The following is a 15,317-nucleotide window of genomic DNA, read 5'->3' as shown; positions in this document are numbered from 1 at the left end:
TTGCACTTAATCTCTTTAGGTAAACATCACCCTAGACAAATGCCATAACTGTCCGCCATTATGCACGAGGATCTAAAAGGAGATGGCTTTGCTAAATGGGCACTTCCTTTTACATTTGTGTGAAGTAGACGGCCATTCTCAGCTCGTTACTCACCCCAAGTAATGCAAGCTAAATTGCAGTTGACTGGAAGTTGTAGATTTCATCTTTCTTTCTTGCTCCTTCTGTCTTTATGGAAAAAAATTGTTTTTACACGCCATATAACAATATTACCAAAGCACTATATGAAAAAGGTGAAAAAAAGAGAAAATGCTACTAATATGAATACAAATAACAAAACAGTATGCAGTAAAACATGATATGTGACCCTGGACCACAAAACCAGTCACAAGGGTCAATTTTAAATTGAGATGTATGCATCATCTGAAAGCTGAATAAATAAGCTTTCCATTGAAGAATTGTTTGTTAGGATAGGACAATATTTGGCCGAGATACAACTATTTGAACATCTGGAATCTGAGGGTGCAAAAAAATTGAAACATTGAGAAAATCACCTTTAAAGTTCTACATTTATGTTCGCGATTTTCCTGCATTTACTCACAAAAATAAATGTTTTATATATTTACGGTAGGAAATTTACAAAATATCTTCATGGAACATGATCTTTACTTAATATCAGAATGATTTTTGCCATAATTTTGACCCATATAATGTATTGTCGGCTATTGCCACAAATATACCCGTGCGACATGTGACTGGTTTTGTGATCCAGGGTCACATTTTAAGAATATTACATTGTATGGATATATGTGTACAACAGTGAATACGGTGATCAAAGCGGTCATTGGTTTCTAAAGGGTGCGCAATTTGATGTTTTGCAGCAACAAACTGGGCAGCATCATTTTTATTTCCCCAGCTAAATCTGAAAATGTGTTCTCTTTCACTCACACATTCACCCGTTTTTATTTTCCTTATCTACCTCGTAATTATACACCAGAATCCACTACTTTACTTTTCAGAGATATTTGAACTGCTCCAAAGCTGAATAAATATAAATAACCATACAAAATGAATACTGTTTTTGGGAAGCCAACACCATTATTCACATTTTAACAGCAGGTCTGATAAATATCTAATCTGACATGCAAATAAAACAGGTGACTCATTGTCTGATCCAATTTCACTATATGCTCTCCTTTGCATGTATTTCATTACATAATCTATAATAGAATTTAGCTTTTTATGTTAAAATATTTTTTATTGAAATAGGCGGGGATTTCATCTCAAAGGCAAAAAGTGTTCCAATCACCCTGAATTCACCCCTACATGTAGAGGATTTTTCAAACAAGCTGTAATGTGCTTGTGTATTTACAGTAATGCATTTTGCATAGTTCCTGTAGTAAATGTATGCCACTAAAGTATTTCTTTAGGAAAATGCGATTGATGATGAATCATATGAAAGAATCATAGAAACTACAAAGACACTGTGGAATGTTTGTCCTGCATCATTTTCTCATGCCTGTGTGCTGCTGTTGAAACTGAGCCAGTGGTATTTGGATGAAGTTGCTGTTTATTTGACTAGACCTTCCTGAACCCACTGACCAACATGTCGTGAGCTTAGAATTATAAGGTTCTATCTCCACTTTTGGTCGAAATTGAGTTTTTGACATAATCTGATCCATTAGGTGTTTATTAATGCCTGTGTGGTGTTATTTTTGTAAAAAAATATTTTGTTAGTAGTTATTAATAAAATAAAAAGGGCCCATCTCTCCATTGCCAGCTGGGATGTAAAAACTTTGATGCTCAATATCTCAGAACTACCCTAAACGGAGATAGAACCTTATAATTCTAAGCTCACGATGTGCAGCCTATGAATATATCTGTGTGCAGAATAAACACTGCATTGTTTTTCCTCATCCTCTCACTGGCCAGTGAAGTATAGCATTCCTCCTGCAGTAAAACAAATGCTGAGAGATATCACTGGAGCATGAACATTATGTAAATGCATGGTTTATGTAAATCCTACACCAAGATCTGTTATGTGATTGCCGTTTTAAAAATAAAAATAAATATAATAAAAAACATTTACAGCTTACTGCTCTGCATTATTTACTCAGCAGCATATCTGTCTTCTGCCTGTATAACACAAAAGAAGATATTTTGAAAATATCAATGTGGTTTGAACAGGTTTGTAAAGACATGAGGGTGAGAACTTTTTGAGAATTTTCATTTTTAAGTGCACGCGAGAGTTCGATGTCTCCGAGGATGCTCGCGTCTGTTTTACGCACTCGAAAAGTAGTAGTATGTTAAACGCCTCCACTGGTGATCATATTATCCAATTCTGTGTTTCCCAACTTAATTTGGGATGTGTGAGTGTGCTGAATGGAGGCGGGACGGCGCGCGTGACATCACTCGTGTGTATAAAAGCCACAGCTGTGTCTGTGCGCTCGCGCTGTGAGGCTGCAAAGACAGAGGCGCGCGCACGCTCGCTCCTTTAAAACAAAGAGACCCATCAACATCATCCACAGTGCACCAGCAGAACCCTTTCCAGGAAGGCCAACAGGAACCATGACTGAAAACGGAACCAGCGACATGCTTAAAATCCAGTTCGGATTGATCAATTGTGGGAACAAGTACCTCACGGCTGAAACGTTCGGCTTCAAGATCAATGCATCAGCCACCAGCATGAAGAAGAAACAGATCTGGACCTTAGAGCAGGACGGCGATGACTCAAACATGTTCTACCTGAAGAGCCATCTGGGGAGGTACATCGCAGCTGACAAAGACGGCAACGTCACGGGTGACTGCGAGACCCCGAGCGAGGATTGTCGGTTCGTAATCACTGCACATGATGATGGGCGCTGGTCCCTGCAGTCTGAGCCTCACAAGCGCTACTTGGGCGGCACCGAGGACAGAATTACCTGCTTCGCCCAGACCATCTCCATCGCAGAGAAATGGAGCGTGCACATTGCCATGCACCCGCAGGTCAACATCTTCAGCGTCACCAGGAAAAGATACGCGCACTTGAGCTCCGAGCAGAACGAGATCGCCATTGACCGAGATGTTCCCTGGGGCGTTGATTCCCTCATCACCTTGGTCTTCCAGGACCAGAGGTACCACCTACAGACCTCCGACAACCGCTTCCTGAAGAACGATGGAAGCCTGTCCCAGAAGCCCGACAAGACCACGGGATACACTCTGGAGTTCAGGTCCGGGAAGGTTGTCTTCAGAGATTGCACTGGGAAGTACCTGGCTCCCTCTGGCCCCAGTGGAACCATGAAGTCCGGCAAGAGTTTGAAGGTTGGCAAAGACGAGCTTTTTCTTCTGGAGCAGAGCCACCCTCAAGTGGTCCTCACCGCTGGCAACGACAGGAATGTGTCCACCAGGCAAGGTACACGATGCTGCTTTATTCATACTTAATGACGAGTTCATCTATGCAAGAGGGACCATTTTATGTGGGGATCATCAGTCAGGGTTGGGTTCCTGTAAATCCTCCATAATTATCTACAGCTTATTCTTAATTATAGGTATTCAACTCTTTTCCCTCTCTTGTGGTTCCTCTGTGGATATAGGCAGGGCCCAGGGGTGGATCAGTGCAAATGCGGGAAAAAGTCAGCAAAAAAAAAAAAAAAAAATCCATATGCTTCACTTTGCTGCAGTTTAGTCCACTCACAAATGTTTCCTTAAAAGATCATTTTAATGGTTAATCTGGTTGTGCATTCAAGTGAGGTTCCATTTTGCTTCCATTTTTCTGTCTGATGGCTCCCAGTGGGTCACAGTACCCTGGTTATTGCCACAATAGAAATGTTAGCTGAGAATGAAATCCATACTCAAGCCCTTGTCTGTAGTTTTGCACAATCATTCTTCAGTTAATTCTATAACGCTGTATTTTGGAGAGTCCAGCATACTGTAATTAAGTTGAGAGTGAAGGCAATCATTACTGTAAACACCCAGAGGAATTGACCTGAGACTGCCAGACTGAAATAATGGATCAAATTATATAGTGCTGGTCTGGTGAAATATTGCGATTTTCAGTGTCACCATAACTGCTCCACTAACCTATTACTGCTGAAAATGAAATGAGGTGTTCTGCAATGTTTTAATAACTGCTAAATTGGAAAAAAAATATCATTAAGAGAGGATGTCTGGGATTTATTTGGCAATCCCAGCTCTGGTTTATCAGTATTGCTGGATGGGGCAGGACAGTGCCAGTGTGTTGGGCCTGTGCCAGGAAGCATTTGGTCTCTGCAAGTCATGATTGGCTCTTCTATATGTCCTTTGTTTCATAAATTTGGCCTCTGTTAGGTTTGTGATTGGTTTAGCCTTGTGGTTGTGCAAGATTTCTATCTTTATAGCAGTTCATGCCAATTGCTCACAGCAACCTGGACTTAATTTTGATCTACAACATCCAAATCACATCTTACTACACTGAGACCCCCCCAGTCCTCTCTATGTACGCTGTCCTAAATCAAATATTTGCCTTCAAGGATACAATCCCAAGGTTCAATGTTTGTCGCATGTTCCTTTGAGCCCTTCCTCAGAGAATTTGCAAGGGGGTCGAGATTTCAGGCGTGTGCTGAGGGTAGAAGGAGAACAAAGACAGCATGCTCTGGGCCCCAGCTCACCATGCAGCCCAGCTGCTGAGAGTCTTTTAGGCAGCCCAGCACGCAGAACAATAGAGCCTCGCTATGCACAAGTTTAGCCATTTCAGCATGCACAAAAAACACTTTTGCTTAAATGCATCTGTCTTAAAAGATTAGGAGTCTCCCTGCACTCTTGCCTGCTTTTCCTTCCTTTGTGGCAAGGACATCGGATGTCTGTCATTCCAAAAATGCTAAAATGGTTTCCCAACCGTTATATTTTGTGTTCATTTGAGAATTGTTTGTCCTTGCTGCAATATGATGGCAGCTGCTTGACCGATGAGCTCATTTAAGTGTTTGGCAATTCTCTGTAATTGTGAAATAAACCTAAAACATCCTAAATATGTCTCTACGATATTTTGCTGCCAAGGTTAAAGACTCCCTCCAGTTGTCGTGTGGATGAATCGAGCGATGGGGGTTGGGGGTGTGTCTGCTGGTGGCTTAAGATCCTCCCAAACAATTTAAATGCCGGCTGAGGATCCGTACCTCCCTTAGAATGATTGAGGGAATTTCCCACCCCCTTGTCCTGCCCAAGACAGATTTAGAGCAAGTCTCCGGGTGTCGTAGTCATTCTCCTGTGCAGATCTTCCATTTGCTGCCATGTGTTTCTCATCTTGGTCATTTATTTTCCTTGCTCATTCAGTCACGCATATTTCTGTGGAAACTCAATCCGCCTTCTTGAGGCCAGGCCACGGTGGTGGTAATACGCAATTTCATGTATATGTATTAGGAGCTTGGTGAAATGGGAACATGAAAGCAATCATGGCGAATCGCAGATTAAAAATATAGGTTATGTGTATGACCGTGTTTTTGAAAGTTTTTTTTTATTTCTCTTACCAACCTTTTTTGGAGGATCTATTCTTGGAGTAGAGATTAATTAAATCATGGCTCTTACATGTCATTTCATAGATGTTTACCTTAATGTATCTAATATTTCCTTCCAAAAACCTGACATTAAATTATGTTTTCCTCTTTAAAAAGGTTTAGACCGTAACTACAAGCTTTATCTGATGAATGTCTGTCTAAATGCATGCAATGGAGTTTAATTACATTTCCTGCAGTAGAGGACTGGTGGTCTGGTCTTTCAACAAGCTTCATGAATCTAAAATACAAACCGGATGCATTGACCTATTGTTGTCCTGAAGCCTCCCACTAAGCATCCTGGCATAAATGACAGTCCAAAATTCCTAAGGAGATTAACTCTGTGTATGTGTGTGTGTGAGAGAGAGAGTGTGTGTGAGGAGGCCAAAGCAATTGCCAGAGTTATAGTCCCTGACATTCAACACTCTTTAGTCAAGTAATCGCGTAGATTATCATCCCTAAACTGCCGTTAACTCTGTCTCTGCTCACTCAGCGTGCCTGATCCAGATCAAAGATGCATTGTGAGAGTCAGGGGTTTGGTGGTTTTTATAATGGGTTTCACAGTATGCTTTTGTGTTTCTCAGGCATGGACCTCTCTGCCAACCAGGATGAAGAAGGTGACCAGGAGACCTTCCAGATGGAAATCAGTAAGGACACGAAGAAGTGTGCCTTCAGGACCTGCACTGGCAAATACTGGACCCTCACAGCTAACGGTGGCCTCCAGTGCACTGCCTCGACTAAGTGAGTGTGAATCACAGAAACATACCACAATGTAGAGGATCATTTGAGCTTATTGTAAATGTTTTCATGTTGTGTTTTTGAGAGTGTCTTATGTTCTGAGGCTGCATTATTCAATCAAAAATACAGTAAATGTGTCAATATTGTGAAATATTATTGCTATTAAAATTTGCTTTCTTTCTATTTTAATAATTACTTAAATGTAGGCTAATGTATTCCTGTGATGTCAAAGCAGAACTTTCTTTCTTTCTTTCTTTCTTTCTTTCTTTCTTTCTTTCTTTCTTTCTTTCTTTCTTTCTTTCTTTCTTTCTTTCTTTCTTTCTTTCTTTCTTTCTTTCTTTCTTTCTTTCTTTCTTTCTTTCTTTCTTTCACACTGAACCCAAACTTTTGAGCAGTATTTTATTTTTAAATTAATTAAATAATATTTTTACCTAGCAATTTTTTACCTGGCTCCCAGTTTGGAAGTTGGCATGCCATTAAAATACAAAGAAACAAAATGATTTAATTCTGTTTATGTAATATAATAAGAGCACTTTAGATTATTATTCCTTCACAAACACATTCTGTGTTGCAGTAAAACTATCTACATGCAACAATTTTTCATAGGTCAATTTTTTTTTTTTAAACAAATTGTGTTTTTCTGTTTTAAGGTTTTGATAATTATGATGACTATGTATGAATGTGGAGTATAATTTCCAGATTTATATTTCATATTTTCATATATAATCTCTTCACCCAGGTCTGCGAACTGCTATTTCGACATTGAGTGGCGTGGGAAGAAGATAACCCTGCGTGCCACCAATGGAAAATATGTGGCCGCCAAAAAGAATGGACAGCTGGCTGCCACTATTGACTCAGCAGGTGGGGTGGGGTGTTGTACACTATTTTCAACCTTTTGTTTGGCAACGCTGCAGTGATTTAGTTGACCGTATGTTGATGGATTGCCACTCAATCTGTGGCCATTTTAAATGAAGCACATCAATAGCACAAACATTTGCTGCTTGACTATTGTGAGCCTTGATTTTGAGAAATGGCTTTTACAGGTGAGAGCGAGGAGTTCCTGATGAAGCTCATCAATAGGCCCCTCATCGTGCTGAGAGGGGAGCACGGCTTCATTGGCTGCAGGAAGGTGACGGGCACCCTGGACTCCAACCGTTCCTCGTATGATGTCTTTGGGTTGGAGTTTAGAGATGGAGCCTACAGCTTACAAGGTTTGTTTGCACTTTAATAATGTTTCAATTTTGACTTTACCTTGTTGAAGGTTTTAAGACTTTCCTTGACCCCTTGAATCTCTTCTCAGACTCCACAGGGAAGTACTGGATGGTGGCCAGTGAATCGAACGTGATCAGCAGTAGCGACACCCCGGTGGACTTCTTCCTCGAGTTTTGCGACTACAACAAAGTGGCCATCAAGTCAGCCGAGGGGAAATATCTCAAGGGCGATCACGCAGGTGTTCTGAAGGCCAACGCCGATGATCTGGACGGCTCCACTATGTGGGAGTACTAAAAGCACTTAAGTAACCACTGTGGCTTTTTCTTTCCAGTTTTTTTTCCTTTCTATTATGCATTTTGAATATGGTTTTTGAATGAGTGAGCACAGGGGCCAATAGCAGAGAAAAACCTACAGGTGAAGGGGCTTACTTTAGTCACGTATACTCGATTATGTCTACATACTCCAGCGTTTGTGTGCCACAACATTACCGCAGTGTTGCACGGTTTTTATTGACGACGAGTGGCCACAACTGGGACTTCTGGGACTTAACTGGCATCCAAATTTGTGTTTGTTGTGTGGTTAAAGCACACCTTGTGTCATCTCTTAATCTGTCCTAATATTTGACTGGCATTCAGATCGGTCCACTCTCTGGAAGATCGACTATGCGGGCGGGTGCCACACGTCGAGCCACAGGATTTTGATGTACCAGATTGTAGTGTGATCCCTCTCCCTTGTCTTTGGACAGTCCTGTATGAGCCTCACACTCTTAATATTAACACATAGCAAAATATGTTAAAGAACCTTGTGACTGTGAGCTATTGATGATGTAATGCCTCCCACTGTATTGCCAGTCATAAGTACCTACCCTCATGATCCGAGGACAAAGGCAATATCTACAGGTAAATGTATGAATGTTGTTTTTTCTGTTTTTATTTTTGTTCTATACACTTGACAGAGTTATGAAGGAAGCTCTTGGACCACTGAAATGGCCATGAGCTACACTGTTTTGTTTTTCGTATTTGAAGTACGGCAGTGATGGAACAGCCTCACTATCTGTGCCATTAGAAATAATTTTAATGTTTAAAAAGAGGAAAAACCAAGAGAACTGGATTGGTACCGTACAGTCCCTCATCTCATAATAAGGGATGTGCCTGGAATTGTAAATGGGCGGGGGGAAAAAAATAGATATTAAAATTGGAAATGTTTTCTGCAACTCAAAAGTGATGTCATCAGTAATTTGTGTGCTGTGCAGCTGTGGGTGTGTGATACCGACGTGAGGTATGTTGTTGCAGGTTCAACACAGTATTTATGGTCAATTTAAACCACTTTTCCTCTTGATCCTGATAAATCCCAAAGGAATGGCGGGGTCTGAGTTCACTGGACTCGTGCAGTGGTCTGATCTGGAAAAGTCACTGGAAATGTCACCTTACACTTTGCTGCTGTTTTTGAAAAGGCACAGACATTATCATAAACCTTGTTCCATTATACACACACACACATTACAGTGCATTAAGACCTCAGTGAAAAAGCCAAAAGGAAGACATTAACACCACACACAAGATTGACTAATTAAAGATTTAAACTGGTGCTTAATTAGATTTCAGGTGTGCATCAAACTAACACAGCCACGTTGAGCATAACCGCTCATTATTTAAGATGGTTTATTCTACAGCTTGAATATTGATCTTGCATTGCCATGGGAATGATAATGACTGTGCTTTAGAAGGCCATTATGGGGGGGAAAGACATTCCACATCTATACTTTGTAAAGTCTTTACAAATGTCTTTTTACGTTGTTTTGATATTATGGTTATGTTTCCTTATGTACCATGGGTACAAATGAAATCCGGAAATAAATACGGTTTGAATATGAAACTCTTGTCAGTGAATTTGTTTTTATTTCTAAAAAAAAATCTTGATTTTCTTTAAGTGGCAAAACGACCATAAAGATTGTGATATGGCTTTATCTTGCTAATTGTCACAAGGGTTGACTGCAGAATTTGCTGAAGTATGAATGACCGCGGCTCCCAGTTTGAGTCGAAAGCTTACCCGGCTGCTGAAGAGCTCAGAATGAGAGAAATTGGTTTTCTCTTGAGACCTCAACTCCATCTTTTTTTCTTCTTTTTTTTTTCGCTGGCGGCCACTCCATCAATGAGGCTTTTGTTCTGTGTTATTGCTGGAGCAGCAATTTGCAAAATGATTTCGATCCCATCTGCCCAGTTTTTGAAGAAACAAAAATATCATTTATAGAAGATCAAGTAGTCTTAAATGGTGAGTGGAGGCTGTACTGCCAGATAGAAACACAAATTCAAAGCACGTGATCCTTCCTGCAAACCGTAAATAGATTTAAAAAGCCAAATTTCAGTAAGATCCTAATAAAAGCAACAATGGAATGTGAATATGAATGAGGAAATGGAGAATGGAGATGCCCAGATCACGAATACCCAGCTAACAATGGTTGGTTCCCAGAACAATCTTTTTATTTAAGGTTTGTTTAAGGAAAGGTTTCTTAACGGAAATAGAATGTTATTCTACAATTATTTTAACGTTCCAATAATGTTATTCTAACCTTCCCCTGGAAAGTATTCTTAACGGAAATAGAACGTTAATTTTTGGTTTGTAGAACGTTTTGTAACGTTCCCATAACCTTATTCTAACGTTCACAGAATGTTCTTTTTATTAAGGTTTGGTTTTAGTCAAGGGAAGTTTTCTTAACGGAAATAGACCTGAAAATTGTGTGCGTTCTCTACGATCCACGACAACGTTCATATTTATCTTTGACGTTAAAAAGCGCCACGTCGGGTTCTAAACTCGCGTAATTTGCATTTTTCCTTGTGGCAGAGAGTCGGTGTAGCCACTGCATGTAGGCCTATTGGAAAATCAAAGCCATTCGGCAAGTTCGCCATTCTCAAGTAAAGGATTGGGACTTTGTCTGCTGCTCTTTTATATGTTAATGACATGAATTAGGTGGCATTTACAAGGCGGAGATCTGAAACCATTCATCCTGCGCTGCCTGCGCACAATTTCAAGATAATTTGCAATTCATAAATATTACTTCTGGAAGTGAGGCGTACGCATTTTTTTTCTTCTGAATCACACGTACACGTAGGCTACGCATATGTGAGAAATAATAGGTAGATCAAATGTACGACCGTTTATACGCAACAAATCATAAATGACCAGTGCATTTCAAATGTGTATTGTGGAATAGCATAGCCTAACTAGGCTACTAATGCAATTCTTAAAAATGACTAAAGGTTTTTAAAGCCAGACCACCAGGAGCATGCAGGGTCCTCGTTAGGTTTAGGGCATCGAACAAGCCGCTCAGCCATTTGTGAGTTCAATAAATAATTATACACCAAAATTGATTGGTACACCAATTAGTCTACATGAGTGTTATGTAGGCTATAATTAGATGACAAATACAGCCTGACTGCTGAAGATGACGCCCATTCTGGCTTTCAATGAAGTAAAAAAAAAAAAAAATAAACCCTGAAAGGGTTAAATGATCTAGTCTGACACGAGGACCAATGTTTCCATGGCAACTCAGACCATGAACAATTAAGGGGTCTCTGTTGTGGGGGTTGATGGTGGGGTCTGGAGCTGCAGTTTTTCAGGTGGGCAGGCAGAGCTGTTCTTCTAGACAACATTTTCATCGATGTATGTGGCGGTCGAGATCAGAAGCTGAATTCAGAGTCAGACATCACGTGGGTATTTTAAACGCATTAGAGCAGCACAACAGCTTTTGCACAGATGTGTCTGTAACGGTCGGTGTGAAGAGAGAACAATGTTGCACTGTGCGAAATGTCATGACGTTTCTTTATGCATGTGGTTTCTATGTTTCCATGCATTTGCATTTTTTGTTATATTTAAAGCCATTTCATTTAAACAAGAGCTGAGAGGACTGTACCTACTCGCATGGTACACCGACACATCCTTCATTTCAAACTGTTATTGTACTAATCACGTGACCTCGTCTTGCAACATTTTACCCATTTAGCATTTTCAGATTGTCAATATTTAATTGTGTGTAAAAATGTCAACATTGAGCTGTCACATTTTTTAACAAATAAAGGCAAGCAAGCAATTTAAATTCTAGTGTTTCACATGATCCTCCAGAAATCATTCAAATATGCTAATTTTCTTATCAATGTTGAAAACAGTTATGCTGCTTAATAATTATATATATATTTTTTAGCCTACCAGTTTTTTCAGGATTCTTTGAAGAAATCCGAAAGAACAGCATTTATTTGAGATATAAATCTTTTGTAAAATTATAGGCTAAATTTATTTACTGTCCCTTTTGGTCAATTTAATGTGACCTTGCTGAATAGAAGTATTGAAAAGTCTTACTGACTAAAATACTGAATTATGCAAATTATATCCAAACTAATTCAGCTTGCTATATTAGGTTCACTCACTAAAATAAGCTTTACTGATCGGCTGAATGCAAAAGAAACACACTCAATGCATACAGAAAATGATCACAGACACACTCCAAAAATGGTTTAACACTGATTTACAAAGACGATGTCGTGTCTGTGAAGAAAAGAGCTGAAAAAACACCAACGACTGTTTCCTAAATGCCAGACAGTTTTTTTTTTTTTACAAGCTTAGTTATTGTATAAGAATAAGATTGCAACAAAAGGCAGACGAAAAAAACGAACACTAATGTACTAATACAGGAATAAGAATAGTTTCCTTGTTTATGCTTCCTAACAAATACTCTAGTCTCTGTGAGTTTGATATCATAAGACATGGACAGCAGCTCCAGCAGTCACATGACCATTGCTGATCCCGGGAAATCATGTTTGACCACCGCCTTGGGCATCACAACAGGGGATGATGACACTCTCGTGACTGCGAATCCAGCCCTTCACACCAGGGGTTGAGTAACACAAAAGAAGGAAAACTTAACATGGGCAATTATAACATACACTGACCATCCCTCTGTAGATCATCTGTACTCTATCATATCTTCATAAAATCTTGAAGAAAGGACGAGGAATATTAATCTATCTTCAGGCAGACTTACATTGACTTGACTTGTGACAGTGACTTCATGAAACATAAGGCAGAAGATTCAGGGGAACAGATCCAGTTTCAGGAAGCTCTTAAGCAGTGGGCGCGTTGAGCTCAAGCTGCCAGGGTCGACCCCTTCACACCTGTAGGCCCACAGGCCTAAAGATCTTCCATCTGCTGGCCCATTATGAGGTTACAATGTCAAACGGAGACACCTTAAGAAACAGCTCCTGAGTAAGTTTGTCAGATGGTCAGTGTCTGATTAGCAGGTCTACATGGATTGGGCCTGTAAAAACAGAAAAATCTGAAGATTTCTGCAGAATTGGAATGGTTGTCATTCATGTTGACTAATTTGATAGAGCTTGTTACAGTCTTACTGGTAGATGAAAGCACTGTGTAAGGTTATGGCCACTTTTGTATGGTGAAATTCAGCAGCCAAAATGCAGTCATCTGAATAGGAATATGCACAATTGGGTATTTTGCATGAGGAACGTGATCACATCGTATTCAAGTTTGTTAAAATTTGAACGCAAGCTTGTCACGTTGACCAATATAAAACTGCTTAGTTTGGAAGTGACCTCTGAGTAAAATGGTGCTTCATGCATCACTACACTATTGACAGCGGACCTTTTTTGCTCAAGATCATTTCTCATTTGCCTGCACCGTGCCAGGTGTGCCTCAGATATGCCACCGACAACAGATGGGTGAAGATGGCCAGATTATCCTGATCTTTTCAGGATTGTGTTACACCTCAGGCTGCTGGTTATTTCTTCTAGTTTGATTGACACTCGATGGTCTCCACACCACCATCCCTTACATTTCACCAAGAAAAGGCTTCTGTAAGTGCCTTGTGCTCTCTGTGAGGGCGAGTAATGTGCTTTTAGAGGCATGAGAGGTCTGAATAAGGCCTGGGGCAGAGGGGCTGGTGCCAGTGGGGCGGAGAGCTGGACCTCTGGATCCTGCGGGCTCCATTAATGGACAACAGCTCTGGCTCTTTGTTAAAGCTCTGGGCAAGAGGACCGGACTCTCTGCAGGAGTCTCACTGCACTGCAGTCACGCCAATGGACGAGTCACGCAATACAACACAATAAACAACCCTCTCCACAGGCATTATGGGCCTATGTGCTAAATTATTGAGCAGCTCCCTTACACAAGCCTAAAGCAACAGTTCCTGAATAATTTTGTGAGATGATCAGTGTCTGATTAGCAGTTGCACATGGATAGTGCCTGTAAAAACAGCAGATTTCTGCAACAAGTTGTGCGGGCGCTTTTGCATGTTCATTTGTTAAATATATAGACTAATCTGACCAATATAAAAGTGCTTAGTTTGGAAGTGACCATGGATCGCTACACTATGGACGTTGGATGTTCTTTGCCCATTGTTTTTTACCGAAGTTTTGCTAATGTGACCAACACCTCAACAAGCTAAATCATGCTTACATCAATTTAGCAGAATACTGAGAACATTTCATTTGGGCTTGCTGATGTTCAGCTTCAAAAAGAACAACCTAAGAACTGAAACGTGGACATGTATGAACATGGAAAGCAAGGAATTATAATCAAGTTTATAAAAATAACTCAACAGAAGAGAGCGTGTCAAGCTCACAGTTTGAACAAAGAAATGTCTGTCATCTTATGGCGCTTTTCCACTACACAGTACCAGCTCGCCTCGGCTTTGTTTGGTTTTCCACTGTGTAAAGTTGTACCTGTACCTGCTTCCAGGTACTTTTTTTCGTACCACCTCCGGCGAGGTTCTGAGCGAGGTGATCTGAGGTGATACTAAAATGTGACGTGAAAACACGTCAGACTGCTGATTGGTCAGAGAGAATCGTCACTATTCACTGCGTCATCATTGCACGCGCCAGACGGAGTATCCTGAATATAAAACAGCAAAAACAAAAACATCCAAAAACAGCATACACTCGATTTCCTCCATTGTCCTGTGTGTGTGGGTAGCGGGTGTGTCTCGTGCATAGACAGTAAAATAAAGGTCTCGCGTAGAAGATGAAGTCACGGCAGTTTCCTGTGGCGTCGCTATGACGAACAGGTAGGAGGCACTATCTGCAATGGAAAACGAAGCGAAAAGCGAGCCGAGTCGAGGCGAGGCGAGTCGAGTCGAGCTGGTACTAGTAATGGAAAAGCGGCATAATTAAATTAGAATATTCTCCGCCAACTCTTCCTGCCTCAAGTGGAGGAGTTTAAGTATCTTGGGGTCTTGTTCACGAGTGAGGGAAGGATGGAACGGGAGATTGACAGACGGATCAGTGCAGCGTCGATGTACCGGTCTGTCGTGGTGAAGAAAGAGCTGAGCCGCAAGGCGAAGCTCTCGATTTACCGGTCAATCTACGTTCCTACTCTCACCTATGGTCATGAGCTGTGGGTCATGACCGAAAGGACAAGATCCCGGATACAGGTGGCCAAAATGAGCTTTCTCCGCAGGGTGGCTGGGCGATCCCTTAGAGATAGGGTGAGAAGCTCGGTCACTCGGGAGGAGCTCAGAGTAGAGCCGCTGCTCCTCCACATCGAGAGGGGTCAGCTGAGGTGGCTCGGGCATCTGTTCCGGATGCCTCCTGGACGCCTTCCCGGGAAGGTGTTCCGAGTGCGTCCCACTGGGAGGAAACCCCGGGGAAGACCTAGGACACGCTGGAGGGACTATGTCTCCCGGCTGGCCTGGGAACGCCTAGGTGTCCCCCCGGAAGAGCTGGAGGAAGTGTCTAGGGAGAGGGAGGTCTGGGCATCTCTGCTTAGACTGATGCCCCCGCGACCCGGCCCCGTATAAGCGGAAGAAGATGGTATGGTATGGTATTCTCCACCATCACATTTACATCTACAGTTCCTCCAACTTT

General features: G+C 41.2%; 1 protein-coding gene across 1 annotated transcript; it reads left to right on the top strand.

Moving 5' to 3' along the window:
• The first annotated feature begins 2,438 nt into the window (after positions 1-2,438).
• Positions 2,439-8,545, top strand: fscn1a (fascin actin-bundling protein 1a). Its single transcript, XM_079872725.1, has 5 exons — positions 2,439-3,389; positions 6,084-6,240; positions 6,977-7,098; positions 7,281-7,448; positions 7,538-8,545. The coding sequence occupies exons 1-5, from the start codon at positions 2,567-2,569 to the stop codon at positions 7,741-7,743; spliced, it is 1,476 nt and encodes a 491-aa protein (XP_079728851.1). The 5' UTR covers positions 2,439-2,566; the 3' UTR covers positions 7,744-8,545.
• The last annotated feature ends 6,772 nt before the right edge of the window (positions 8,546-15,317 follow it).

The sequence above is a fragment of the Squalius cephalus genome, assembly GCF_949319135.1.
Source record: "Squalius cephalus genome assembly, chromosome: 1".
In the NCBI taxonomy this organism is placed as follows: Eukaryota; Metazoa; Chordata; class Actinopteri; order Cypriniformes; family Leuciscidae; genus Squalius; species Squalius cephalus.
Note: the sequence above shows the minus strand (reverse complement) of the source record. Positions and strands in the feature narration are given on the sequence as shown.

Excerpts from the sequence above, each read along its gene's own strand:
- fscn1a (XM_079872725.1), top strand. The coding sequence starts at position 2,567 with ATGACTGAAAACGGAACCAGCGACATGCTTAAAATCCAGTTCGGATTG. Across the intron at positions 3,390-6,083 it reads GAATGTGTCCACCAGGCAAG|GCATGGACCTCTCTGCCAAC; the intron begins GTACACGATGCT and ends TGTGTTTCTCAG. Across the intron at positions 7,449-7,537 it reads TGGAGCCTACAGCTTACAAG|ACTCCACAGGGAAGTACTGG; the intron begins GTTTGTTTGCAC and ends ATCTCTTCTCAG.